Source organism: Triticum dicoccoides, chromosome 2A (assembly GCF_002162155.2).
Source record: "Triticum dicoccoides isolate Atlit2015 ecotype Zavitan chromosome 2A, WEW_v2.0, whole genome shotgun sequence".
NCBI classification, from domain to species: domain Eukaryota; kingdom Viridiplantae; phylum Streptophyta; class Magnoliopsida; order Poales; family Poaceae; genus Triticum; species Triticum dicoccoides.
In genome coordinates this window covers 20,341,160-20,368,906 of record NC_041382.1, presented here as the reverse complement: position 1 = coordinate 20,368,906, position 27,747 = coordinate 20,341,160, and the positions used below count along the sequence as shown (strand labels likewise).

The window sequence follows — 27,747 nt, the reverse complement described above, 5'->3', positions numbered from 1 at the left end:
CCCCGTGTGGTCCTCTACACAAATACCATCCTCTGTGGACAAAGTAGCAATATTATTTCTACGGTACCTCTCAGATGCCATGGCCTGAAAAAACTTGGAGTTTTCGTCTCCAAATTGCACCCATCGAACGGTGCACCGTTTCTTCCAGTACAATTTTTGGTAGTTAAGCAGCCTGATTAGGTGAGCCTTGAGAATTTTTCTGAAATTTACTTCAGGTGTGGACAATTGTCTCTTGTTTTCCAGCCCATCAATTTCCAATAAGGCCCTGTTTGAATTTTCTATGGCAATGGAGAGCTTTGAAATGCTTTTGCTCCAGTACTTGAGAGCATGTCTGAGAGTTTTGAACTTTCTGCATAGTATAGTTGCCATATTTTGGGAGGACACAGGTTTTGACCAAGCAGTTTGAACTATTTGCATGAAGCCTGGATGTTGCAACCAGAAAGATTCAAACCTGAACAATTTGGAGCGAGGGATGGAAGTTTCAATGTTGACGACGCAAGGGATGTGGTCAGATACTGGTCGTCTGAGGGGCTTAACCATTGTGTGGGGGTAAGTGCTTGTCCAATTATTGCTGGTGAAGAACCAATCAATTTGCTCAAGTGGCGGATCAATTTGCATGTTACTCCAGGTGTACTCGCGGCCTTTAATGGGGAGTTCAATTAAGGCTTGTGATCGAATGAAGTCATTGAAAGTAATCATGTCACTATAACTCCCACCATGTTTGTTTCTATTGCCAGGGCTTCTAATGAAGTTAAAATCTCCGACTAATAGCCAATCTTCATTAGATGGGATATTCAATGCCATGAGCCAATTAATGAAATTTACTCGGTTGATCCCCTGACATGGGCAATATACATTAACCAGGGTCCAAAAATGAGCCGATTGGGTGGACTTAAAGCGTGTAACCAGAGCAAAGTCTTCATGAGCTATGGTGGTGGCTGCGAAAATTGCACTGTTCCATATCGTGGCCAGGCCTCCCGAAGCCCCCCGTGATGGCACGAAATCAAATTGATCAAAACGTTTAGGGAAACAAGACTTAATGAAAGAATGATCAAAAGATGGTTTTTTAGTCTCTTGCAAGCATATGACGGCACAACCACATGTGTTGATTGCATTTGAAAGTGCTAATTGTTTTGCATCAGTGTTCAAACCCCGGATGTTCCAACAAAGTACGTTCAAATTAACATGAAAGACCATAATAATTATAGGATAATATGAAAGTACGAGTAGGTAAACGCCAAAAGGATGTTCCCCAGACAGAGTGCCTAGGCCTGAGCCGAAGGTGGGCCGTCATCGGGAGATGCCTGAAGCTGCTCCTCAGTGAGTTCTTCAGCAGGAATTCCACACATGACAGTACCAATGTGCTGAATGACTGGTATCGCCGTGGGTGGTGGTATATCAGCGGTAGTAGACGGCTCAGAAGCAACAACAGTGGAAGCCGCAGATGGAATCACTCTAGGTTTTAGCTTTGATGTCTTGGTCTTGGTGTCAGAGATAGGTGGAACTTTGAATCCATCATATTTATTGGATCTGCTACTGCCGCGAAGAGGAATGACAGATTCAAGCGCAGGTGCTTTTCCACGCCGACTTGCAGTGGCAGTGTCACCAGAAACAGGTATCTCAGATGCAGGCAAAGTGAGCTGCAGAGCCATGTCCAGAGCAGAGTCCTCCATATGAGCATCTTCCCTATGCTGATCAGTAACCACATCCATTTCAAGGTCAATATTAGGGTTATCAAGTATAGCAATGTCAGAATTATCCTGAGGAACAGTTTCAGTTGAAACTGACAATGGCTCTGATATGTCAGTTAAGCTTAGGGTGGGAAGGGCAGGCAATGCATGAGGTAGAACACGACCAAAATCAGTCACAAGCTGAGTAGCTTCAGACAGTTGCAGGGCACCATCTTGCTCCACTATAGTCATCCTCATATCAACCCTTTCATATCTGAATCCATAACCAGTACTCCAAGGTCCATAGGCAGCAATAATTGGCATAATTGTAGCAGAGAGAAAGGTATTAAGATTTCGGACAGGAATACCTTGGTTAATCAGCATGGAAGACATGATATCACCATTGGCTGTCAGCTCATAATGCAACCCAGCAGCAGAAATTGTGATGTGCACATCCAGAGAGCTAGGCTGGGGTGCCCTGACAGCAGAGGTCTCTCCTTCATCAGACTGGGCTGCAATACTGTTGAGAATGTTCTGAGATACTAGGACATAGGTGTCAGATACTGTAGCACTAGAGTCTGAAGATCCAAAAACAGAGATAGAGTCATTCCAGGCCAATCCTGGGCTGTCCTGCAGGTTGTTGGCAGGTTGCAGGTAAAGTGAGCTGCAGTGACAGGTTCGTTAGGCCCACACAGGCCTGCTTTAGATAGGAGCTCGAAAGGGATGCCGTGGCGGGGCTTATACACTGGTGCGAGTGCCCTTCGCTTGGCGAGGTGGGATTAAATTTTCACTGCCCCGACGCCGTGCTAGGACCAGACCTTTAGTCCTGGTTGGTGGCATTTAGTCCCGGTGCGAGCCACCAACCGGGACTAAAGGCCTGGGCTTCCCACCGCTTGTCCTGGTGAAATTCACCTTTAGTCCTGTTGGTGGCTCGCAGCGGGACTAAAGGGGCGCATTTAGTCCCGGTTGGAGCCACTAACTGGGACTAAAGGGTTTTGTATGTAAGCGGCCACCTCGAAATTGTTTCCATTCTCTCGCCGCCGAACCACAGACACGCTGCTAGCTGCTGCACCATCGGCTGCCCCGAAGTCATCGCCTCCCACGATGCTGGAGATCGTCGCCGCCCCCAACGCCGGCCGCTCGTGCCTCCTCCCGGACGCCGCCCGCGCCACCTTCCTCGACGTCGGAGATCCTTGCCGCCCCGTTGACGCCGCCCGCGCCCTCCTCCTCAATCGAGCCTCACCGGCCTCGACCTCGCTGTCGCCTACCTCGCCCGCTGTGAGCTCGCCGCCCCCTCGACCTCTGGTGATTTTTTTCACTAGATGTTTTAGATGCTTAATTAATTAGTATATATGTATATGTATACAATGTCTGTATATATGTACATGTAGATGAACGGTGGAATTTGCATAGATTGTTTCTTTTTCACTAACTAATTTTTTTCTTCTGTTTTTTAGTTTTTTATACTGTTAATGTTGTATCATAGTATAGAAAAAATTTGCATAGAAAAAAGTTGCATAGGAAAAACATGACCATATATATATGTATAGTATAGAAAAAAATTGCATAGGAAAACAATTGACCATATATATTAATATAGAAAAAAGTTGCATAAAACAGTTAATCATGTATTAAAATTATTTTAATGTTAATATCTTCATATTGTAAAAGTTTGTCATGTATTCGCAAAATTAAGTGAACAAGAATTACAAAAATCATAATCAAGCATTTAAAAAATGTTAAATTTGCATAGAAACATTTTTGGCGTCGACGATGCCCGGCCCACATCCTCGTCGATGAGTCGGTGGCAACAACCTGCTTGAGAGGTACCATGTCCGGGACTGGGCTCCGTCGGGCTGGCATTGGGAGGTGCTACCTTTCGGGGCACGCAACTTGGTGAGGAACCGGGCTCCCGTCGTCGACCGGGAGTTTCTTTGGTGGCGGTCGCGTGGGCCACTTTTGGTGCGGAGGCAGCCGACCCCCGAGGAGGTTGTACGTCGCCATGTCAAAGAGGAGGACGAGCACGTCCGTCGCTATATGGTTGCGCTCGACGTCAGGTTCTCCAATACCTAGCAGGTTCTTCAGGGATCTCACCCGAGCTATGATCATGTGATGGTTCCTTCTCTTTGGGTGTCCACCGCCCGCGCCTCAGGAACCGCGAGTGAAGTAGATTATTCGAAAATATTCACTTTGTATAACTAGTGATGTTATATGATAATATTCGAGATGTATTAGTGATAATACTCGAGATGTATTCGAGATTATATTCGATAATATTTGCTGGTGCATTAGCTGGATTATTCGAGATGTATTAGTGACAATATTCGAGATGTATTCGAGATTATATTCGATAATATTCGATGATGCATGTATTAGTGATATTATTCGAGATGCATTCTAATTTGAATACTAAATTATTTTATCTTTCTTTTGGATTAGTTAAGATATGGACGCTAGCGGTAGAGACGACGATGATCAAAACGAGATCTTGTTCGACATGATTCGAAACCCAGCTGAGGGTGAACCTGAATTCGAAGATGACGCCTCACAATATTTGAACAATTCCGGTGAGAGATTATTTCAGTAAGAACAAACAGACGAAGGCCACATAGACAATGACCGCGAAGGAAATGATCTTCAATTAACAAAGACCGGCGAGGTATATATAAGGCCTCTGGTGATCATTACATGTATTAATTGACACACACACACACACACACGATCTTTCTTCTTTTAGCCCTTGGGATCGAGCAAATCTTCTACATGCAGGGCAGTACGAGTCCCGGCCAAAAGATTGCCGGCTGGCATAAAGGACAACATCGATGCGGTCAAACCATGCGGCGAACCGCTTGCTCCTAAAGCGAATGCGGACAAATTTAAACGTTAGTGCGGAGTTATTGTGAGGGACCAAATCCCGATCTCCCTTCAAGAATGGAGTAAGCCAGCAAAGGGAGGTCGAGGAGTTAGTGTTGTCTCCAGAGCAAAATATTTGCTTTGGGAATCAGTCATGTCACATCTCACCCTACCAGATAATTTCACAGATGCACAACAGGAGGAAGTCAAGAAGAGTGCTCTTAAGAAGATGGCCACACAATTCTGCAACCACAAGAAAATATTATGGGCCGACTATGTCGCAGGAGTGATACGTCTCCAACATATCTATAATTTATGAAGTATTCATGCCATGTTTACAACAATTTTATATGGTTTTGGTATGATTTGCATGGAACTAATCCGGGCTGACGCTGTTTTTAGTAGAACTACCATGGTGTTGTTTTTTGTGCAGAAATAAAAGTTCTCGGAATGGGCAGAAACTTTTTGACGATTTTTTTGGAACAAAAGAGACCCCCGAAGCTTCGTGTGAGGGCCAGAAGAGCCACGAGGAGGGCACAACCCACCACGGCACGCCAGAGGGCCCAGGCTTACCTCGGTGGGTTGTGCTCACCTCGAGGCCCATCTTCGCGTGAAACCCACGCAAACAAATCATATAAATAGAGAAACCATCAGAAATAACCCTAGATCAGAAGTTCCGCCACCGCAAGCCTCTGTAGCCACAAAAAACCAATCTAGACCCTGTTTCGGCACCCTGCCGGAGGGGGAAATCATCACCGGTGGCCATCTTCATCGTCCCGGCGGCCACCATGATGAGGAGGGAGTAGTCCACCCTCGGGGCTGAGGGTTTGTACCAGTAGCTATGTGTTTAATCTCTCTCTCTCTCTCTCTCTCTCTCTCGTGTTCTTGAGATGTCATGATCTTGATGTATCGCGGGCTTTGTTAATATAGTTGGATCATATGGTGTTTTCCCCTCTCTATCTTGTTGTCAATTGAGTTTTCCCTTTGAGATTTCGTTTTATCAGATTGAATACTTTTATGGATTTAAGAAAACTTGATGTGTGTCTTGCTATGAATACCCGTGGTGACAATGGGGAATATATCATATTGATTCACTTAATATGTGTTTTGGCACTCAATTCATGGATTCCCGAGGTGATATTGGGGTAATCTATGCATAGGGGTTGATGCACGTTCTCGTCTTTGTTTTTCCCGTAGAAATCTTCGGGCACTCTTTGAGGTTCTTTGTGTTGGATTGAGTATTATGAATCTGAATTTGTTTCATGTTATTTTAGTACGAACTCTTGATAGATCAATCGGAAAGAATTACTTGTGTTAGTTTAGTACAAACTCTTGATAGATCGATCGAAAAGAATAACTCGGTGCTATTTTAGTATGAACTCTTGGATAGATCGATCGGAAAGAATAGCTACAAACAATTCCTTTTATGTTCTCCGCTAGATAGGAACTTTGCAGTGATTCTTCATCGCACGTTGAGGGATGGTTATGTGATCCAATTATATTAGCATTGTTGAGAGATTGCACTAGTGAAAGTACGGACCCTAGGTCTCATTTTCAAGCATTGCAATACCGTTTGTGCTCACTTTTGTTACTCGCTACCTTGCTGTTTTTATTTTGTTCCTATTACAAAAATCACTATCTACTATCCATATTACACTTTATCACCATCTCTTCGCCAAACTAGTGCACCTATACAATTTGCCATTGTATTGGATGTGTTGGGGACACAAGAGACTTTTTATTATTTGGTTGCAAGGTTGTTTGAGAGAGACCATCTTCATCCTACGCCTCCCACGGATTGTTAAACCTTAGATCATCCACTTGAGGGAACTTTGCTACTGTCTTGCAAAACTCTGCACTTGAAGGCCCAACACAGGTCTACAAGAACAAGTTGTGTAGTAGACATCAAGGAGGAAAGTAGACTCCAGGATTCACTGGACCACCGGAGAAGGCAGAAGATCACTGGGACTCTTTCATGAAGTTCAAGGAATCGGAAGCAGCTAAGGAACGGTCGAGGAAAAAACAAGATTAATGCTGCGAAAAAAGCACCAACATGTTCTGGGGCCAGGTGGCTACCAGGTCGGCCAGCCTAAGTGGGATCAATCTGAGGAACAGATGATTGCTCCAGGGGTCAGTCCAAAAATATTGGGTTCGCCCGATAGGTGCAGGACTTGGTTTTATGCGCATGGGGGAAAGTTGGACCCAAAGACAGGGGAGATTATGTAGCGGGCAAGTCTTAAAGCAGCCTCCGACGCTTTACTTGTTGCAATAGAAGAAGATCGAATGGGGGCGTTCAAGCCCGAGAGAGAGAACGACGAGCTTACGCGCGCCTGATACGTCTCCAACGTATCTATAATTTGTGAAGTATTCATGCTGTTATATTATCATTCTTGGATGTTTTACAAACATTTTATAGCAACTTCATATCATTTTCTTGGGACTAACCTATTGACATAGTGCCCAGTGCCAGTTGCTGTTTTTGCCTGTTTTTTTACTTCGCAGAAAATCAATACCAAAGGGAGTCCAAACACAGCGAAACTTTTTGGAGATTTTTTTTTGGACCGGAAGACATCCAGTGGGCCAAAGAAGTGCCGGAGGGGGGCCCCGAGGGGGGCACAACCCAGCAGAGCACGCCTGGAGGCCTAGGTGCGCCCAGGTGGGTTCTGTCCACCTCGGTGGCCTCCCACACCGCCTCTTTGCCCGATAAATTCCCAAATATTCCAAAAACCCTAGGGGAGTCGACAAAATTCCGTTCCAGCCGCCGCTAGTTCCAGAACCATGAGATCCAATCTAGAGCCCTTCTCCGGCACCCCGCCGGAGGGGGAAATCATCACCGGTGGCCATCTTCATCATCCCGGTGGCCACCATGATGAGGAGGGAGTAGTCCACCCTCGGGGCTGAGGGTTTGTACCAGTAGCTATGTGTTTAATCTCTCTCTCGTGTTCTTGAGATGGAACGATCTTGATGTATCGTGGGCTTTGTTAATATAGTGGGATCATATGGTGTTTTCCCCTCTCTATCTTGTTGTCAATTGAGTTTTCCCTTTGAGATTTTGTTTCATCGGATTGAATACTTTTATGGATTTGAGAACACTTGATGTATGTCTTGCTATGAATAACCATGGTGACAATGGGGTATGATATTGATTGACTTGATATGTGTTTTGGCACTCAACTCGCGGATTCCTGAGGTGACATTGGGGGTAATCTATGCATAGGGGTTGACGCACGTTCTCGTCTTTGTTTCCCCGGTTGAAATCTTGGGGCACTCTTTGAGGTTCTTTGTGTTGGATTGACTATTATGAATCTGAAATGTTTGATGCATATCGTATAATTAACTTACGGATACTCGCGGTGACATTGGAATATCTAGGTGACATTAGAGTTGGTTGATGTGTATCATACGGTGTTATTTTAGTACGAACTCTTGATAGATCGATCAGAAAGGATAACTTGATGTTATTTTAGTACGAACTCTTGATAGATCGACCGGAAAGAGTAACTTTGAGGTAGTAGTAGCGCGGTCTAGCCCTGCGCTACTACTATTAACTGTATCAGTAGCGTTGTTCTGACACGCGCTACTATTAAGTAGCTGTAGCGCTTTTCTGTCCCCGTGCTGCTGATGTATCTTTCAACATTTTTTTCTGCTTCCTATTGATGCAGAACAGTACCCTGTTTCAATAAACTACAATTTCACATATACCAAATAACAATATCATTAACCACAATACCAGATACTCATATATAGTCATACAGTAGTCATACAATATTATTAAGCAATATAGGTACTCATACATAGTCAACATGCATCCTCACACACGTATATGGTTCATACAATAGCATATATGATAAGCAGTACTAGGTAGTCATACAACCACACATATATAGCAGTCTACTAGGAGTAGTCATACAGCCACACACATATGTAGTTCTAGATGATATCAATGACGATCATCATCCTCAAGCCATGGCGGTGGGTGTTCCTGATAGTAATTTGGATGACCTGTCCAACACGAAGATTCTTGCCAACAAGGGAGCTCTTCCATCCAATTGAGCTTAAGTGTGTGCGACCGTCCGTGTCCACACCGTACGCACAGGTGGTGACAGAGCCCCTTGCGGTAAGGCGTATTTCAGCTGAGCCTTCTTCATCAGGCTCGATACCACAACTCACAGAGAGGCTCTTTGGCAATTTTTGAATAAGAAAAACATATCTACTCTTGCAAATATATTTCTACTAAGTATATATTTCTACACTATCAAAAGACACAATACTACATTTCTACTAAGCATGAATTCTACTAATAAGTATGGATTATCTACACTATTAACAGTTCCTTCGGTTCTACACTAATATGCATTTCATCGGACTCTACACCAAAGCATATAATCGGCTAGCTTCCACACAACATATCATTGGACTCTACACTAAGCATATCATCAGATAATTTGCATTTGTAAGTAAAACAATAAAGTATATCATCAAATTACTACAGTAAGTATAACATACCATGACAAGCCGATCAACCATGGTACTTGTCAGGCAAGTTCTATATTCTTTTTGTGCAGGTGCTGATCATTGGCTGCAATTCAAATGTCCTACGGGTTCCATAAACCTTAACATCATACACTTGATGGAATTTGTTGTTTGTTACAACCATTTGCACTCGGGGGCCCAACACCTTCCTACATTAGAGGAAGCATGAGGAGGCGGCTAGCAACATGTGCACGGGGCAGGCCGAGGCATCAAGGTAAAATTAAAATTATCGATGTGTTCTTTTAATAAATTATATAGTAGTATGTAGTATTGGAGCTAGACAAAATTTGTTGGGGGTGGGGTTGAGGGCAAAGTCTAATTTTTCCCATCTAAACCCTCTCATGAATAAATTCTTCATAGATTGATTCAAACACGCGGGGGGGGGGGGGCAATTGCCCCCTTAAATAGTGTGGCACACATTTTAGATCAATCGGACCACCCTAATCCAAAATCCTGGCTACGCCACTGCCATCTAGGGCTGATCTTGTTGCATGTAGTAGGCGCAGTGACAGTATTGCTGGCAAGCATAAGCCACATCCGCTTGAACTTCTCATCATAATTGACAAAACCTATTATAAGATCAAGGACATCTGTCATCTTCGGCGTATGTCCAAGCTCACCAAACATCTCAATCCCTAACTCAATATCAGCTTCTGTGGGCAGGTTGTAAGGGGCATCATCCCCACCACGGGGCACACCCATCACACGATGAACTGACTCTTCATTAACAGGGATCCTGCCATGCCCCGGAACAACCACTTCACGAGAGTCTGGATCGTATAACCCGGCAAGCCATTCACTAAGAAAACTGAAGAGGTGGTCGCACTTGATCTCTTGAAGGCTTTCAACTCCATTTCATCGATAGCATTTTTCCTACCATCAGACATATCTTTACATGCGGCCAGAAGTGAGTTAGGCGAAGCCCTATTCATAGGTGGGGGCGCTTCGGCTTTTTTGAAGGAAACACCCTCATGGCCATCACCAAATCCTTTGTGCTTCCTTGGCATCGTGCCCCTGCCAAGTACAAAGAAACAAAACAAATTAAGGACTGACATTTAATTAGTTACGAAAGGTGAAATTGGAAGACACAACAACAAATAACTTAACAAAAGCCAATGGTTACTTGTATGCATGAGATTGGAAATCATAACTTATTAGCCATGATAACTCTCTTAATCAACAATAACTATTGTTACTATAACCACTGGTATTTTGAAAACACGAGAGGAATTGTAGGGTAACAACCAAAAAATCCAGTGACAGCTTGTATGCTTGAGACTGGTAATCATAACTTATCAGTCATGGTAACTTTCTTAATTGACATTAACTATTGTTGCTACAACCACTGGTAATTTGAAAAAGAGGACAAGAATTGCATGGGAACAACTAAAAAAATCAAGTGGTATTCTGAAGCAATAAGCCATGGCAAAATTCAAGCATTATGCTAGATATGAAACAAATAAACTAGAGTGGGACTAGTATTCACAACTTAACATCCATTCTAGCTTTCTTATTTCACAATAAATATTGTTACTATAACCACTATTAATTTGAAAACAATAGAGGAATTGAGGTAACAACTAACAAAATACAGTGGTAATCTGAAGCAAATAAGCCACGGCAAAAATCAAGCATTATGCTAGATATGCAACAAGCGAACTAAAGTGGGATTTCAGGGTAAACCCTAACTAATACAGTGGTATTGACAAACAATAAAGGTTCTAGTAAAAAACATTAAGCATTATGATGGATCTGAAGCATGTCAGATAGCATGCATTTTCGTGGTAACACATGACAAATATGGTGGTAATTCCAATCAATTAGTCCTGGTAGTTATGAAATTACCCATAGATTATTGCTGCAAAACGAAATTACACTAGAATCATGCACAATATATCATCACCCAAACTACAAAATCGAACTCGTCGCCGCCCCATTACGGCATGAAGCCAACGCATCTCAAACTCCCTCTGCTACAAAATCAAACTCACCGCCGCCCCAATGGCACGAAGCCAACACATCTCAAACTCCCTCTGCTAGAAAATCGAACTCGCCGCCGCCTGAATTATACTACTGAATCACTTGATGAACAGAAGCTTGGAAGGGGATCCGAAGTTGTTGACGAAAACTCACCAACAAAAACGCCGACGGCCGCAGATGCACCCCTACACTCCCTGCCTCTATTAGCGGTCGTAGGACGAACTGCTCTCAAACCGTCATCTTGATTCGCTCTGCAAGAAGATATAAGGTGAGGGGAGGCAGAGCAGTGGCAAAGTGGGAGCGCAGTTACCAAAAATGGAACCAACGAGCGCCCGAAAATGAATGTGTCTGGGAGGGGGGGGGGACAGACTAAAAAATGGCTACAACCGTGCGGGTGGGAACGAGTAAGTTAACACGCGCTGGACATGGGCCGCCTGATACAAAATGGACGACATCGATTAAGTAAAATGATTAGTATCATAATGTAAGTTACATTTCAAAAATTGTTCACTCCTTTAAAAATATGTTTGTGAAATATTTAATAAATATTCAAACAATTTAAAAAAAGCCGCAAAGATTCAAAACTTGTTTCGTATCACTCAAAAATATATTTCTACGTGCATTTAAGAAAAACTGAACACATATTTGAATAAATATTCAAAAAGTATGTATTAAAAATGTAAATCATGTATTTGAAATATGTTAAATGTGTATAAAAAATGTTTTTGATGTATACGAAAACTGCACAATGGATAGGGAAAAAAATAGACATAAAAACATATATTTGTAAAAAGTTAATCATGAATTTGAAAATTTTCAAATGTATATAAATACAACATTGCTGATGTATAAGAAAATGTAAAATATGTATGAAAAAAATTAGACCCTTGTTAAAATAGGAATATAGTAAAGAAAAAAATAAAGAAATTAAGAGGATATTGAGTAACACCGATGAATGCCAAAAAAATAGGAAATATAAGAAAACCAGGGAAAAGGAAGAAAACCAAAAGAAAACTGATGCAAGACAGTGAAAAACCCACATAGAAACATTGAACACATATTCAAAGAAACATGCATTAAAAATGTTAATCATGTATTTGAAATATGTTAAACATGTATAAAAAATGTTTTTGATGTATATGAAAAATGCAAAAGGATTGGAAAAAATAGACATAAAAACATATATTTGAAAAAATAATTAATCATGTATTGGAAAATTTCAAATGTATATAAATAAAATGTTCATGCTGTGTAAGAAAAATGTACAATATGTTTGAAAAAATTAGACACGTGTTAAGAAATGAATATAGTAAAGAAAAAACTAAAAGAAAAAAACTAAAATTGAGAAAACTATCTGAATACCAAAAACAATAGAAAAATGTAAGAAAACAATGGAAAGTGAGGAAAACCAAAAGGAAAACCGATGCAAGACAGTGAAAAACCCACAAAGAAACATTGAACACTTATTCAAATAAATATTCAAAAACATTCATTAAAAATGTTAATCATGTATTTGAAATATGTTAAATGTGTATAAAAAATGTGTTTGATGTATACAAAAAATGCAAAAGGATAGGAAAAATTAGACATAAAAACATATATTTGAAAAATTAATCATGTATTTGAAAATTTTCAAATGTTTATAAAATAAAATGTTCTTGATGTGTAAGAAAAATGTAGAATATGTATTAACAAATTAGATACGTGTTAAAAAAGGAATATAGTAAAGAAATACAAGAGAAAATTGAATAAAACCGATTAACACCAGGAAAATTTAAAAATAATAGAACCATGAAAAAAAGGAAGAAAACCAAAATAAAACGGATGGAAGACAGTGAAAAACCTATAAAGAAAAACACAGGAAAAAGATAACTCGCGGGGCAGCAACAGTACTGTATCGGCCCAGTAGCGCGCCTCCCGACGAGCTTAGTTGCATTTCGCTACGGGCGAGAAATAGATCCCGCGTGTGAAGGCATAGAAGAACCGGAAATTCTCTGCTGTGAACCCGTTTCTGAATCCCTCTTCTCCCTTGAATCTTGATACAACCGAGAGTAGATCGTGGCAATTGGGATTAGAGCCCTTCCGATGTTGGCTCCCAAGGTGCGCAAGATCAACGACATCATGGATCAGATCGCGGATTCGTTGCAGGGGATGCGCGGTGAGTTCGGCCGTTGCGGCGGCGGCGGCGATGTAGCAGCGGTGGACTCCCTGGTCGGCTCGTTGGATGAGCTCAAGCCAGCATTAGTCTAGTCCAACCTCGTTCGTGCTCTGAAAGTCCAAGGTGAGTGACTAGTCAAGCTCGTCGCCACACATGTTTGATAAGATGTGTAAGGTATGTGAATTCGCTACATCTTAGACTGATCTGATGAGTAATGACCTGATACTAATGAATGCGATGTTTTTCACTAGCACCTACCGAAAACCAGCTAAGATAGTCCGACTAATATGGCCCGTTCTGTACTAGTAGTGGCCAAGAATGTTACTGCATTTCTTTCATGACTACTTGTTCGAACTTAAATGGAACTAGAAATAAATATCTAGAAAAATTTGGGATCTGTGAGAGCATTACACAGCACACAAGTGCAAAAGGTACACATCGATGTTTTCAGAAAAGGCAACTTGAAGCTGAATGAAATCTTTTCAGAAAAATGTTTCTTAACTGGATCACATCAAATTTAATCGTCTTTGTCTGAATTGCATGAGGCAACAGATATGTAGCGTAAAAGTACAACACCGATGTCCGATCTCATGGATCGAAATGTACTTAATGGAAACAAAATAAATTAATTAAAGGTGTCTGAAATCATGCTTTTGCGGACAGAAGTGTCCGCAGATGAACATAAACTAAATTACACAGATGAGAAACTTGACCTTCCAGTACAAATTTTCCATCATACTACTAGAACACAGTGATCAGTTCGTCATCGATCCACTAAGGAAGTGCCGCCGGCCTTGCATTAAGGTACTGTTCCAGCGGTAAATCCTCAGGAATCCATAACAGGGACACTCGTTTACATTTCTGGGGGATGCACGCCAGTCTTGCTCATACCAAATTTTCTGCAGAATTAACAGGACGGAAACTTTGATTAGCTAAAACTCCAGTTGAGGTGAACGATGGCAGCTGTGCTTCTACTTCTACAGAAGGAATTCTGAGCAGCAAACACCAGTAGGCACAATCAAAAAGCTACCAGCAGAACGGTGCATATAGAAAGAAAGAACAAACTAGTGTTATATAGACAATTTAAGTAGCCAAGATAGGCAGGGGACATACTCAAATTTTATTAGGATGTGAGCGAGCTTCTGTTTGTTCTCCTCTGATTCACACCACTCCTTCAATTCAGGACAGTCCCAAATATACAGAGCTTCGAGGCTAGTTAGCTTGGCTAACATGTCCTCCGGCAAAGATTGAACGCCATGGCACTCATCGATCGCAAGTTGCTGGAGGGAGGTGAGGTCACACAAGAACACTGGTAGTGATTCCATAGGCTCATGGCACTGATAGAAACATAGTGACTGGAGAGAGGACAGGGCGCTGATAATCTCCGGTGAGCTGGTTAGATTGTAGCAGTTGTTGATAGTCAAGCTGCAGAGACCAGGGAGGTGGTGAAGAAAACTCCAGTCACCTAGTTGCACATTGAGCAAGCAAAGTAGCACTATTAGGAATTGCTGATGCTGGAGCATTACAAAAGATAGAAGTAAAGGAGATAATTATCTTCTCAAGGATCAAAATATATTTACAGAAAAGAAGGTACATAATGAAAGTCATTACCTAAAGCCAAGTTGCAGGTTTGGACCACCAGTTCAGTTACCGGAAAAGAAGGACCCTCCACGCCATCTATTCCTCTGACCGATGAAGACATTAGTTGGTCACTGTCTGATATCAACAACCTCTCAGCTCTGGGTGGAAGACATCCAAAGCTCAACAAGGGGCATTTCTGAATCACCAGCTCATCAACGGCTGCAAACTTAAACTCTTTCAGGTTCTCCATATGATCTATGGTCAACTTAGAGAGTCGAGTGAATGCCTCCTTGTTGCCTCCACTCAGTTCACCGGCATCGATCCTTGTGATTCTGGCCATCCTTCTGAGAACAAGGCGCTGGAGGTTTGGAAATAGACCCAGCGGCGGCAGTACCACGCACCTCGGGAAGTCCTCCATGGTAACCTCTATAAGATTACGGAGATGAGATGATATGCTTGGTATCCGCCAGGCAGGGAGGCAGGTTTCGCCACCATAGCCACATATCTGGAGGAACTGTAGAGAATGTGGTGGCACTAGTTCTCCCAACAAAGCATTTTCATCCACCTTCATAGATCCTCCGGCGCCACCAACACTCCAACAAAGCTTCAACCGTTCTACCTTTTGTTTGTCCACTAATCTTATCCTCTGCGCTTCCTCCAGAGACTGGAGCCTCTCAAGGCAGCTTATCTCCAACTCTTTACAGTCCACAACCTCGAGCTGAGCTAGGTTGCTCGTGCTTCCGTATGCCCCTTCATCAACACGAATCATAAGTTGGCAACTTTCTAGACCCCGGCATTTGCTTAGATCTATTATAACCTTGAGAGACTTCGTTTCACCTACTTTCTTGATTCTGATGCAGCCTGAGAGATCCAATGTGTGTAGCCTGTTGAGGTCACCTAGACTTTCAGGCAGATCAAAAAGAAATGTGTTATGAGACAGGTCCAAATGCTCTAGACAGGAAAGACCTTTGATACAGTCAGCAATATATTGGAGACTGTCCTGTCGTGACTGGTGGTAGTAAAAGATAGGGTTCAGGCACATTGACAAGTTCAGATACCGGAGTTTGGTGAGCTTGCACACGGCATCCTTTAGCTCTTGAAGAGGGGAGCGGCGTTGAGCAAGATGACAGCAAGGGTTTGACAGGTTCAAATGCTCCAGATTGGTGAGGCCACCAAGACCACCAATCCCTTCAAAACAAGACCAGAATGACAAATCCAGGTATACCACTTTGTCGAGCTTCTGCAACACTTCCAGAATCTTTGACAGTCGATGGCAATGTGATAGATCGATATGTAACAAGTTCACGAGATCCCCGAATGATTCTGGAAGAGCTGCAAGCCCAGAGCAGCCTGACAAATTGATGTGCACCAGATTGACAAGCTTCCCAACTGATGCAGGTAGGTTTAGTAGCTCAGAGCAGCCTGACAAGTTGGCATGCACTAAATGGGTTAGCTTCTCAAACGACTCTGGTAGGTTTTGTAGCCCGGAGCAGCCTGATAAGTCAACGTGGAACAAATTCGTCAGATGCCCAAATGACTCAGGCAGAGTTACCAGTCCAGTGAATTCTGATATCTTAAGATATCCCATGTAGCTCAATTGCCAGATGGAGTCTGGTAGCTTCTGCATGGCACTCTCCTTTAGTTCCATGACACGTAGACACTTCCTACGTGAAAATGTGTCAGTGTTAAACTCCACTTTGCTACAGCCTACACAGCGCAACGCCCTTTGACGTTCAACATAGCCAGCATCAAGTTGCCCATGATGATTGATGGCTAGACAGTAGCTTGAACATCCTGCAAACCTTCTCGCCAAGTCATGCACCAAATTGTGCATAGTGAACAAGATCCCACCCTTGTCGTCCTTTGCTCTGACCTGGAATATATTATGGGCATAACCATATAATTATAAATGCATCACAAAAGGATTATCTTGCGATAGTATAACTACGATATCCCCTCATGCATACATTCTGTTATGTCCACATAGATTCAATAAAATGTACTTCAATTTTGTCGCTTTAAAATGGGAAGAATTTTGCAAAACGGAGTAGTAGACAATTACTCACGTGGTCCGACTTTACGGTTTGAAGGAATGACATGTCCAGAAGCCTGGTAATATGCTCCTCAGCTATCTGTGTGGCAGACAATACTTCAGATGGCTCAATGAGATTGAGAGCAATCCAATGATGAACAAGATCATCTTTGACTATATTGTGCCCTTCTTGGAATATTAGACAATAATAAGCAAAACATAGCTTCAAATCTGGTGGCATACTCCTGTAACTTAAATCGATAGTTGAAATCGGTAAGAGCAACTTTGAGCATATATCTAGCATGGTACCTTCCCATTTCCAATCATCTCGGTAAAAATCTAGCAATCCCGCGAATGCTGGAGCCGCCGATGGTACACCGCGGCACCTGCTTGCCATCTCCCGTCCTATCTTCTCCAACTCTCCTCTTTGTCTTGTTTTTCGAAATGGATTGAGTTCCTCTTGATTATTTCCCAGCATGTGTCATCACTCAATGGATTTAGCCTGTACGGCTCAATGGTACCGATCTTCCTAGCGATCGATTGGTTGCATGTTGTAACTATGACATCGACCTTGCTGCCCAAGAAGGTTAACATGGACTTCAACAACTGCAGCTGGATGGGAGCCTCCTCCCACAAGTCATCCAAAACAAGGAGCACTTTCTTAAGATTAAGTAGCTCGCGAAGGCGCTTCATTATACTCTCCATCCCCTCCAAGCCTGAAGAAGAATGGTTGATCTCTTCTTGTCCCCTTCCTGACACGTGACAAATAATGAACTTGCCTATTGTATGGAAGTCGAACTTGGGAGACACATGAACCCATACCCGAAAGTCGTAGCCTTGGAGAGAGTGGGTATCATTAAAAACCATTTGTGCCAAAGTTGTCTTGCCGCTCCCTGCAAGCCCAAAGATGGGAAGAATGGTGATGTGCTCTCGCATGATGTTGGGCTCAGTAGATAGCAATGTGGCAATTATCCTCTCTTTATCAGATCCTCTTCCCAGAACCATTGCTTCCTCAAATACTGGTCCGGTTTTCCGTTCCTCAATAATTTTCTGGAACATTATGGTGTTTTCTGCAAGATATTTTGATAACGCACGCAACTGCTCCTGTGCCCACATCACTAGTTCTCTCGTCTCCTGCACCTGGATGGCCATGACATTCTTCATGATGGTAAGGCGGGGCAACATCTTTGTCATCTGCAAATTTGAATCATATATTTCTTAGATAATGCATGAAACTGACTTGAAATCAAAATATTGGAAGTTTTAACAACATAGCTAAAATATTGACAAATGAATTATACTCTAACAAGTCGCACGTCTAATGAAGACAACGAGTAAAGTGCCAATTGGTGGCGTCGGGGCTGCTGATCCGAGTCAATAAAGGTGGCTGCCCTATTGGTCTTGTTGCGCCAAATTGGCGATCTACCTGTTTTCGATCCTCTTCGATCTAGCTGATGATGAGTTCCGGAATTCTCCGCCGGTGATCTATAGATAGGCGCAAGACGCTCCTGGTTTTCTGGATCGGATGGGATTCGGCCGTGCGCATCCGTGCATCTGCCGTGCAACTTTAATCGGGTGCAGCACGAAGCTCCGCTATTTCTCGATACCATGGGACATGTCTACTTCTAGACTTTCATGGTATTGTGAGAGGCAGAGAATGTCATGGCAGTTGCGATTGGAGGATCAAATGAAATGGTGGAAATGTGCCTTGGATGCGGTGAAGACTGAACTTTGCGTTTAGTGACTTGCAGTAGTGGCCTCGGCACGTGAGCGCGTCAGCACTGCAGGACATCAGTCTGGTGGTGCTCCTCGAGTACCGAGTCTCGATTCTGTGGGTGAAAATCCAAGGTCTAACCTTCATTGATTGTGCCTGACAATGATCTTGCTGAAGGCATTGTTTTCAGAACTTGGACTTTCTCCAAGGTGAAAACCAAATATCATTGATCGGGCGACGATGATGCTTGTGCTCTATTCCTTTCTTGGAGGCGTCGCCTTTGTAAGACCTCTTTTGCGGTTCGGGTGCTGGCTTTGGTGGTGGTTTGCGTGCTACTGTTGTGAGTGATTGATCACTATGGCGGGCCTTTTTTTTTCTCTTTTTGTCTGTGTGCATCATTAATGTCTGGTTGGACATTTTGTTGATGCTGAGGCTGAGTATAACTGGTATCTTTGCGATATTAATATATTCTCTTTATCAAAAAAACAACCCAAATGATAAGTGCCACACGTGTGGCATTTATCAGGATCCAATAGTTTTCTTTATAAACTTGGTCAATTTTTCTAAAACATACTTTTTAAAAAATCTACATGGAACATAAGGAGTAATAAACAGTACGTACATAATTTGCTTCGACGCCGGAATATGTAAGGAAAAAAAATAAACGTCCAGTTGCAGTGAAATACCGTTGCAGCAGCCTTTGGTCTCGCGTCCTGCAGCTCGTCGACAGTGTCTATGGTCTTGTAGGCGGCGGTCCTGACCAAGCACAGCCAGTCCGACGCAGATGTATCCCACAATGGCCGAACCTCGGCTTCGTCCAGCACCGGCTGGATGGCCTCCAGCGCCTCCAACATATCCCGCAGGTCAGCGGTGAAGTTCAACCGCGCCACGGCTTCATCTCCTATGGCGGATCTGAGCTTCGCGCATGCCCTCTGGACTACGGCTTGGGTGGCCATGGCTGCTCCTTTGCTCCCACAGGGAGCTCTCGATGTTTGTTGTGTTCAGCGATGGGATGTCGTTTGGTTGGCGGAGAGAGGCGGAGAGGATGCGCACGCGCTGGTGTATCTTTTGGGATGTCCGGATTCTACCAGCTCAAGTGTAGGAGGGGATATGGAGCTGGGTACGGGGGCCATACGCTTGATTGCTTGAACATTTTTGCTCAGTCCTCAGTGCATGGCAACAACAGTGGACACGTTGCATGCATGTATATATGGACCGTGGACATGAGATATTAAGTTCGATCGGTATAAGTGGGACCAGTTCTAGGAATTCTGGAGCTGGCTACGTTGGAACCAGCCGGAGAGCTAGCTAGCTATCGATCGGAAGATGAACCTACAACCCAAAGTTCCACTCCGATCGCGACGCGGACAGCAAGTTTTAATTGGACCGACGCTGAAAGTTGCTATCGGCTGATAAAATATAACAGATGCCGCGTGGTGACCAGCATCGGGGAAGAGACCAGTCGCCATTCCGACAGCTACGCTCTACCTTACGAAGGACCAAATCAAAACAACGGCAAAACAAAACAAAGAGAACTCTTCAAGACGAGACGTGTACAGGTCAAATAAATCCAACAAACAAAGATCATCCAACCAGAAAATGCCACACCAGCCCGTAAATTGATCAATGGCATATGACTTAGATGTGCAATACTTATGCCACATCTAGATGTGCTTTAGGAAAATTGTAAATTAAATTCCGCTACAATCCAGTCCATAGGTATAGCAGTGCTCTCCAACAAATGTGAATAGAAAATTTTCACCACGTATAACAGAATCGCTGCTTCAAGGCCTTTAAAAGGGAACACCTTTGCGAGACCACTCCTAGATTTTTTAATTTAATTTTGGAAAATGCCAAAGACAGCCTAGCCTACTAACACTTTTTGGGATCATCTTACAAAAATAGGAAATTAGACATATGTCCTCCGGATAATTGGCATTGTCTTCCTCCAGCACTCGCTGACAGCACACCTTAAACGAAGCATTTGGACCTCCGTATCATCATTGGAATCAGGAAAAAGTTGTTGAAACAACGGCCCGGAAGTCGCCCGTCGGTGCCAGAAGGCGCCGGTGATATCGATCTAAGAAACAAATCATTGCCCTGGAGAAGAAGGTAACGTAGAGGGTTGGGAAACCATTCTAGAGCCGGGACACCTAACCTCACCAGCTCACAAATGAGGTCGAAGATAGCGAAACTTTTCCACTCAGAGAAGGAGCCGGGGGGAACAGAACACGAAGCACGGACGTGCTGTCCATTAGAAAACACCTTCAAAGACTACATGCAGAACACGAAGAAACAACAAAATCCACCGCTCGAGAAGAGAAACAACCAGACAGGGGAAGTGGGGAGCCATGGCATCACCAGGGAGGAGCGGGTGGAATGGGGTCGCCTTGCCGTCACCATTTTTTGGAAGAGAGACGAAGGGGCAACCTTTAGGTTCAAGTGTGCTTGAGGAGTAAATATGAGGATCAATAGACTGCACTGCATGAAATTTTAGAAAATGTGTGCGTTATTTTACAAGTGTTCGCATATTTAAAGAGATGTTCATATGATTTTTAAAAGGGTATATGTATTTATTATAAGTACTAATGTATTTTTATAAATTTTTATGTAATTCAAAAAAAATTATGTGATTTTGAAAAAGTGATCGTGCAAATTAAGTGTTGACAGATATTTTCTGAAATTTTTGCATGGTTCCAAAATGTTCATAAGTATTTTATAAAATGTTCTTCAGACTTCAAATTATGTTCACATATTTAAAAAGATGATCACGCATTTTACAAAAATGTGCGTGCATTTGAAAAAAAATCTCATAATTTATAAAATATTTGCTTAATTTTGGAAATATTCAGAAAATAATAAATCATGGAATTTTTAAAAAGTGTTTAAGCCTTGAATTTTTTTTTGCGCATTTAAATTTTTTCACATGTTTAAAGAGAGTATCGACACGTTCAAAATCATGTTCACGGACTTCCAAAAAAGTGTTCGTGCATTTACCAAAAAAGGTTATGTAGTTTTATAAAAATTCACTTGTTTATCTAAAGTATTTATATTTCTTGTCCATTCTGCGCACTTGTAGAGTAAGCAGCTCCTCCTCCAAAAATGTCCGAAAGGAAAAGGAAAAGGCATCAGCAATATCGAACATTCCATAGATTCTTGATTACCTGACACTTGACGCTGTGAAACAAATTAATCCTTGCAAAATGAATGTGAAAAGATGAAGCAGAATTCCAACCAAGTGGTTAGCAGTGAGAGAGTACTAGTATGTACAATGCGCAAATGCCCAGGTCTTGGAAAGACAAGAGGCGCGTATCAGGTTTCAATAGCTGAACCAGTAAAATGTCGTTGGCTGGTACTAAGTCGTGAGGCACCGAAACTTTTAAGTCTGCGAAAATGCAACTTCTCATGACAACAGCAACACGAGCACGTACATCGGCCATGTAAAGAACCATTCTGTACCTGAACCAGTGTGTTCTGAAGATCAGTGTGTTCTGAACTGAAATATTATTACAAAACCGAATTTAACAGTACATGCCCAGTCGTATGAAGTTGCAATGGGCGAAAAATGTGGTAATATTTAAGGATTCGTGGGGGTATTACACAGCATATAATGTACGCTCAAGAGCTCAGATTAAAAGATCAAATTGTACAGGAATGCGAAAGTAAGTTGTCTGAAATCAAATCATCATCTTTTGCTGCCTGAAAGAGTCTGCAGGCCAACATATGTTGCAAGAATAGCTGGTAATCAAATGGCATTCCACTTTGCACCGAAATTTGTGCTTCATCGCACACACAATTCCTCGGCACCGTGGCATCTTCCTACGCCGCCTCCACCTTGTCGCCCGATTTGTAATCCTCCTCAATCCCCTGCCTGCTAGTACTAGCAGGTTCCCTGCAAAATGTACAAGGTCAACAACTCGCACAATTAAATCGAGTTCAGATCAGCGATGGCTACTTCCTTTTTTTACACAAACTACTTTGAGCAGGGATACACGAACCAACATAAAGAGTGTAAAATAACACTAAAACAACGAGCAATATGGTGGTACATACTCATAATTTTTGTTGGGGATGTGCGCCAGCATTTTCTTGTCCTCCTCAATCTCCGCCTCGTTGCCCGATTTGTCGTCCTCCTCAATCTCCTGCCTGCTAGTACTAGCAGGTTCCCTGCAAAATGTACAAGGTCAGCAACTCGCACAATTAAATCAAGTTCAGATCAGCGATGGGTACTTCATTTTTGTACACAAACTACTTTGAGCAAGGATACACGAACCAACATAAGAAATGTAAAATAATAGTAAAACAACGAGCAATATGATGGTACATACTCATAATTTTTATTGGGGATGTGCGCCAGCATTTTCTTGTTCTCCTCAACCTGACACCACTTCTCCAATTCTGGACAGTCAAAAATACACAGATCCTTGAGGCTGGTGAGTTTCTGCATTGTATCCGGTAACGAGTTGAGCTGCTTGCAGCGGACGATCTTGAGTTCCTGGAGAGAGGTGAGTTCACCCAAGTACTCCGGGAGGCATGTGCCGGTGTAGCCATTAACCTCAAGGCACTGCAGATTAGGCGGTGGCACTAATTCCACCAACAAAGCACTGTCCTCCACTGATCTGAGAGAGTCCAATGTCCAAGAAAGCTTCAACTTCTGAAGCTTTAGTTTCTCCACCAATTTGATTCTCTGTGCTTCCTCTTTAGACTTGACCTTTTCTAGGCAGCTTATCTGGAGCTCTTGGCAATTTACCTCCTCCAGCTGAACAATGTTGCTGCTGCTATACACATCATCATCATCGATGATGCGAACCATAAACTGGCAACTCTCTAGGCCCCGGCACTTCCACAGATATATAAACTTGAGAGACTTCATTTCACCAACCTTCTTGAGTCTGATGCAGCCTGAGAGATCAAGTGTGTGCAGCTGGTTGAGGTCACCTAGACTAGCAGGCAGGCCAAAGAGAAATATGTGATGAGACAGGTCCAAATGTTCTAGGCTGGAAAGACCGCTGACACACTCTCCAAGGCATTTGAGACTGTCCTCTTGTGACTCTCCATGGTAGTAAAAGATAGGATTCAGGCACGCTGACAAGTTCAGATACCGGAGTTTGGTGAGCTTGCACAAACCATCTTTTAGCCCTTGCAGATGAGACCGTTGTTGAGCAAGATGACAGCAAGGGTTTGATAAGTTCAAATGCTCCAGAGTGGTGAGGCCACCAAGGCGATTCCCAATCCCTTCAAAACAAGACCAGAATGATAAATCCAGGTGTACCAGTTTGCCGAGCTTCTGGAGCTGTTCTGGAAGCTCTGCCAGTCCATGGCATCGTGATAGATTGACATGGGTCAAGTTTATGAGATCGCCAAATGATTCAGGAAGTGTTGCAAGCCCAGAGCAGCCTGATAAGTCAATATGGAACAGATTTTTCAGATGCCCAAGGGACTCTGGCAGAGTTACGAGTCCAGAGAATCCTGATATCTTAAGATACCCCAGGTGCTTCAGTTGCCAGATGGTGTCCGGTAGCTTCAGGACGGAGCTCTCCGTTAGTTCCAGGACACGGAGCCACTTATTACGTGAAAATAAGTCGCCCGTAAACTCCACTTTCCTGCAACCCACAAAGCGCATCGCCCTTAGATGGTTACCATACCTTCTACCAGGTTTCCCATGACAATTGGTGGCTAGACAGTATGTTAAACTATCTGTGGACGTTGCCCGGAAGTTTCGCACCAGATTGTGCATAGTGAACAAGATTGAACCCTTATCCTTTATTCCACTGGCCTGCAATAAATGGAAGGCATATGCAAATAATTATAAGATGCATCACGAAATATTTATCTTGAGAATGTAACTACTATTGTGTAGCTTAGACATTTGGAACTTATATATGTTTTAACATTAACTAAAAAGGAGGACGCTAGGCGTCCATGGATCCATGGGAAGCCCCGATCAATCAACTCCCTAGCCGTCAGATGTGGTCGCACCTTGCTGTCAGATCAGGGTGTCACAAAAAATCAGCTCTGCTCAGACATGGAGTTTCTACACTTGAAAATGCAACCTCGTGAACAGTAAAACCAAACAAAAAGCAACATAACTAAAAAAGTCGTATTTCTTTGGCAACAAACATTGTTAAATTATCTACATGCATGCAATTTTTCTTGAAGAAAATTACATTCCTACTGGTCTGGGCGGAAACAACAAACTCGATGCTTCAAAAATACTATTTTTGAAAGCATTTTGGAGTTGTTTCGTTTCACCATATCATGTCCCGGCCTCGTGCTGATACCTACTACCATATCCATGCCATATAGTAGTAATTAATCCATCCAGTAGGAACAAGTATGGTAGGATTCACTCAAATTTTACTTCAGTTTTATGTCTCTAAAATTCGATAAATTTCATATAAGAGAGTAGTAGACAATTACTCACGTGGTCCAGCTCTGCAGTATGAAGGAATGACAAGTCCTGAAGCCTGGAAATATGCTCCTCAGCTATCTGTGTGGCAGACAATATTTCAGATGGCTCAATGAGTTGGAGAGCAATCCAGTGATGAACCAGGTCATATTTGACTATATGGTGCCCGTTTGGGAAGATTTCACAATAATAAGCAAAGCATAGCCTCAATTCTGGTGGCATACTCCTGTAGCTTAGCTCTAAAGTTGAACGGGCTAACATAAGTGTTGACTCATGATTCGAAATATAAGGAGACCAGATATCCCATTCCATGGTTTCTTTCCATGCCATAGCATCTCGGGAAGAACCTAGCATGCATGCGTATTCATGAGCTATTGATGGCACACCCCAGCACTTGCTTGCGATCTTCCGTCCAATCTTCTCCAACTCTTCTTCTCCTCCTTCGAAACTGATCAATTTCTTGATTATTTCCCAACACGTGTCATCACTCAACCGATTTAGCCTGTACGGCTCAACTGTACAAATCTTCCTGGGGATGGCTTGGTTGCATGTGGTTACTATCACGTCCATCTTGTCTCCCAAGAAAGTTAACATGGACTTCAATAGCTGCAACTGAATGGGATCCTCCTCCCACAAGTCATCCAAAACAAGGAGCACCTTCTTACCATCAAGTAGCTTGTGAAGGCGCTTCATTATACTCTCCATCCCCTCCACGTCTGGAGAAGAATGGTTGTTGATCTCTTCTTGTCCCCTTCCTGACACGTTACAAACAATGGAGTTGCCTATTGTATGGAAGTCGAACTGGGGAGACACATAAACCCATACCCGAAAGTCGTAGCCTTGGAGGGAGTGGATATCGTTAAATACCATTTGTGCCAAGGTTGTCTTGCCGCTGCCTGCAAGCCCAAAGATGGGAAGAATAATGGTGATGTGCTCTTGCGTGATGATGTTGGGCTCAGTACATAGCAGGGTGGCTATTATCCTGTCTTTATCTGATCCTCTTCCTAAAACCATTGCTTCCTCAAAAACTGGTCCAGTTTTTCGTTGCTCGGAAATTTTCTGGACTCTGGTGCTTGTGTGTGCCACAGAACCTGGTAAATGAAGCGGGTACTCCATTACATCCATCACTAGTTGTTTCGTCTCCTGCACCTGGATGGCCATGGCATTCTTCATGATGGCAAGGCGGGGCAGCATTCTTCTCGTCATCTGCAAATATGGACCATTATGTTCCTTAGAGAAAGAGGACATTAAACTGTCTTGAAATCAAAATATTGGAACTTTTAACAGCAGCGCAGCTAAAACATCGACCAATGAATTATCCTCTAACCAATCTCACGGCGGTGAAGACAGCAAGTAAGTAATGGATAGTAGTATTTGCTTGGCCGGAATAAGTAAGGGATAAATAAATAAACGGCCAATACCGTTGCAGCAGCCTGTGGTCTCGCGTCCTGCATCTCGTCGACAGTGTCTATGGCCTTGTAGGCGGCGCTCAAGACGCGCTGCAGCAAAAACGAAACATCTCTATACATGAACAGGTGCATCTCGGCTTTGTTCAGCACCGGCTGGATGGCCTCTCTATACATGAACAGGTGCATCTCGGCTTTGTTCAGCACCGGCTGGATGGCCTCTCTATACATGAACAGGTGCATCTCGGCTTTGTTCAGCACCGGCTGGATGGCCTCCAGCGCCTCCAACAATTCCCGCATGTCACCGGTGAAGTTCAAATGCACCACGGCTCCATCTCCTGTGGCGGATCTGAGCTTCGCGCATGCCCTCTGGACTACGGCTTGGGTGGCCATGGCTGCTCCTTTGCTCCTACAGCGCGCGCTCTCTTTGCTTGTGTTGAGCGAAGGGATGGGGATTGGATGGGATGGGTAAATGGAGAGGTAGACAGGATGCGCAGGTTAGTGTATTCTTTAACGCCTTCAGCCAGCGGAGGAAGGGTGAACCAGCCGGGCTGTCGATCGGGAGCTGTGTACCGGCAGAGAAAGAAATTACAGTATATTTTTTTGTGTCAGACAACAATTTGCGGTCACGCGCAGCTGGTGCACCTCACCTCTAGCGAGGAGAATACTACAAAAGGAACTCCTCGCAATCATGGGCCTGACCATGTGAACTGTGGAGGCACCAGAACGCTATTGCTTTCGACGAGCGGAGGGTCCTGCAGAGGATCTTGGAAGAGGCAAAGGCTTGAGCATCCGTTGGAAATGGCCTTAGCGGGGACATGAAACTCTTTTTTGAACATTGTTCCAGTCTCAAGACACTGATGCAAACGTCGGCTTATGCGATGTCAAGAAACGCCACTTCCCATCAGGAGTAAAACCACCTGCAACTTGTTACGTTGGGGAGGGGCGCAGTAGACACTAGTTCAGAACCGGGACCAATGGAGGTATTGGACCCGGTTCGTGAGCCCAGGGGGCCGGCCGGGCCACGTTGGCCATTGGTCCCGGTTGGTGGGACGAACCGGGACCAGTGGGCCTCGCGCCTGGCCCACCACCATTGGTCCCGGTTGATGGCTTGAACAATGAGGTGCCTATATATACCCCCTCGCGTAAGAGCAGAGCATACTGCTATGCACACAAGGTGTTCGATGGAATGCTCTAGCTCACCTCTTATGCACATAAGGTGTTCGATGAATGCCCGAGCCACACTACTTAAGCTTTCTCCTCTCCAAGCTCGACCTCCAAGCTCCATTTTCCTCAATATTTGTCTAGGTTTAGCGGTCCGTCACGCCCCGTCCCCGTCTTCACTGCCGTCGATCACCCACGCCGAGCTCATCGCCGGCACCACCGTGGTGAGCCTCTTGTTCTTATCTTC

The 27,747-nt window shown here is 43.5% G+C and overlaps 1 protein-coding gene and 1 pseudogene across 1 annotated transcript; both read right to left on the bottom strand.

Moving 5' to 3' along the window:
* Nucleotides 1-13,806: 13,806 nt before the first annotated feature.
* LOC119352875 lies at nucleotides 13,807-19,574 on the bottom strand (annotated as a pseudogene).
* A 2,443-nt stretch (nucleotides 19,575-22,017) lies between these two features.
* Nucleotides 22,018-26,798, bottom strand: LOC119352874 (disease resistance protein RGA2-like). The gene is made up of 5 exons (XM_037619469.1): nucleotides 26,352-26,798; nucleotides 24,946-26,136; nucleotides 22,850-24,297; nucleotides 22,575-22,688; nucleotides 22,018-22,413 (listed from the first exon to the last, which is right to left on the bottom strand). Exons 1-5 carry the CDS (start codon nucleotides 26,727-26,729, stop codon nucleotides 22,341-22,343), a joined length of 3,204 nt encoding a protein of 1,067 aa, XP_037475366.1. The 5' UTR covers nucleotides 26,730-26,798; the 3' UTR covers nucleotides 22,018-22,340.
* Nucleotides 26,799-27,747: the final 949 nt, after the last annotated feature.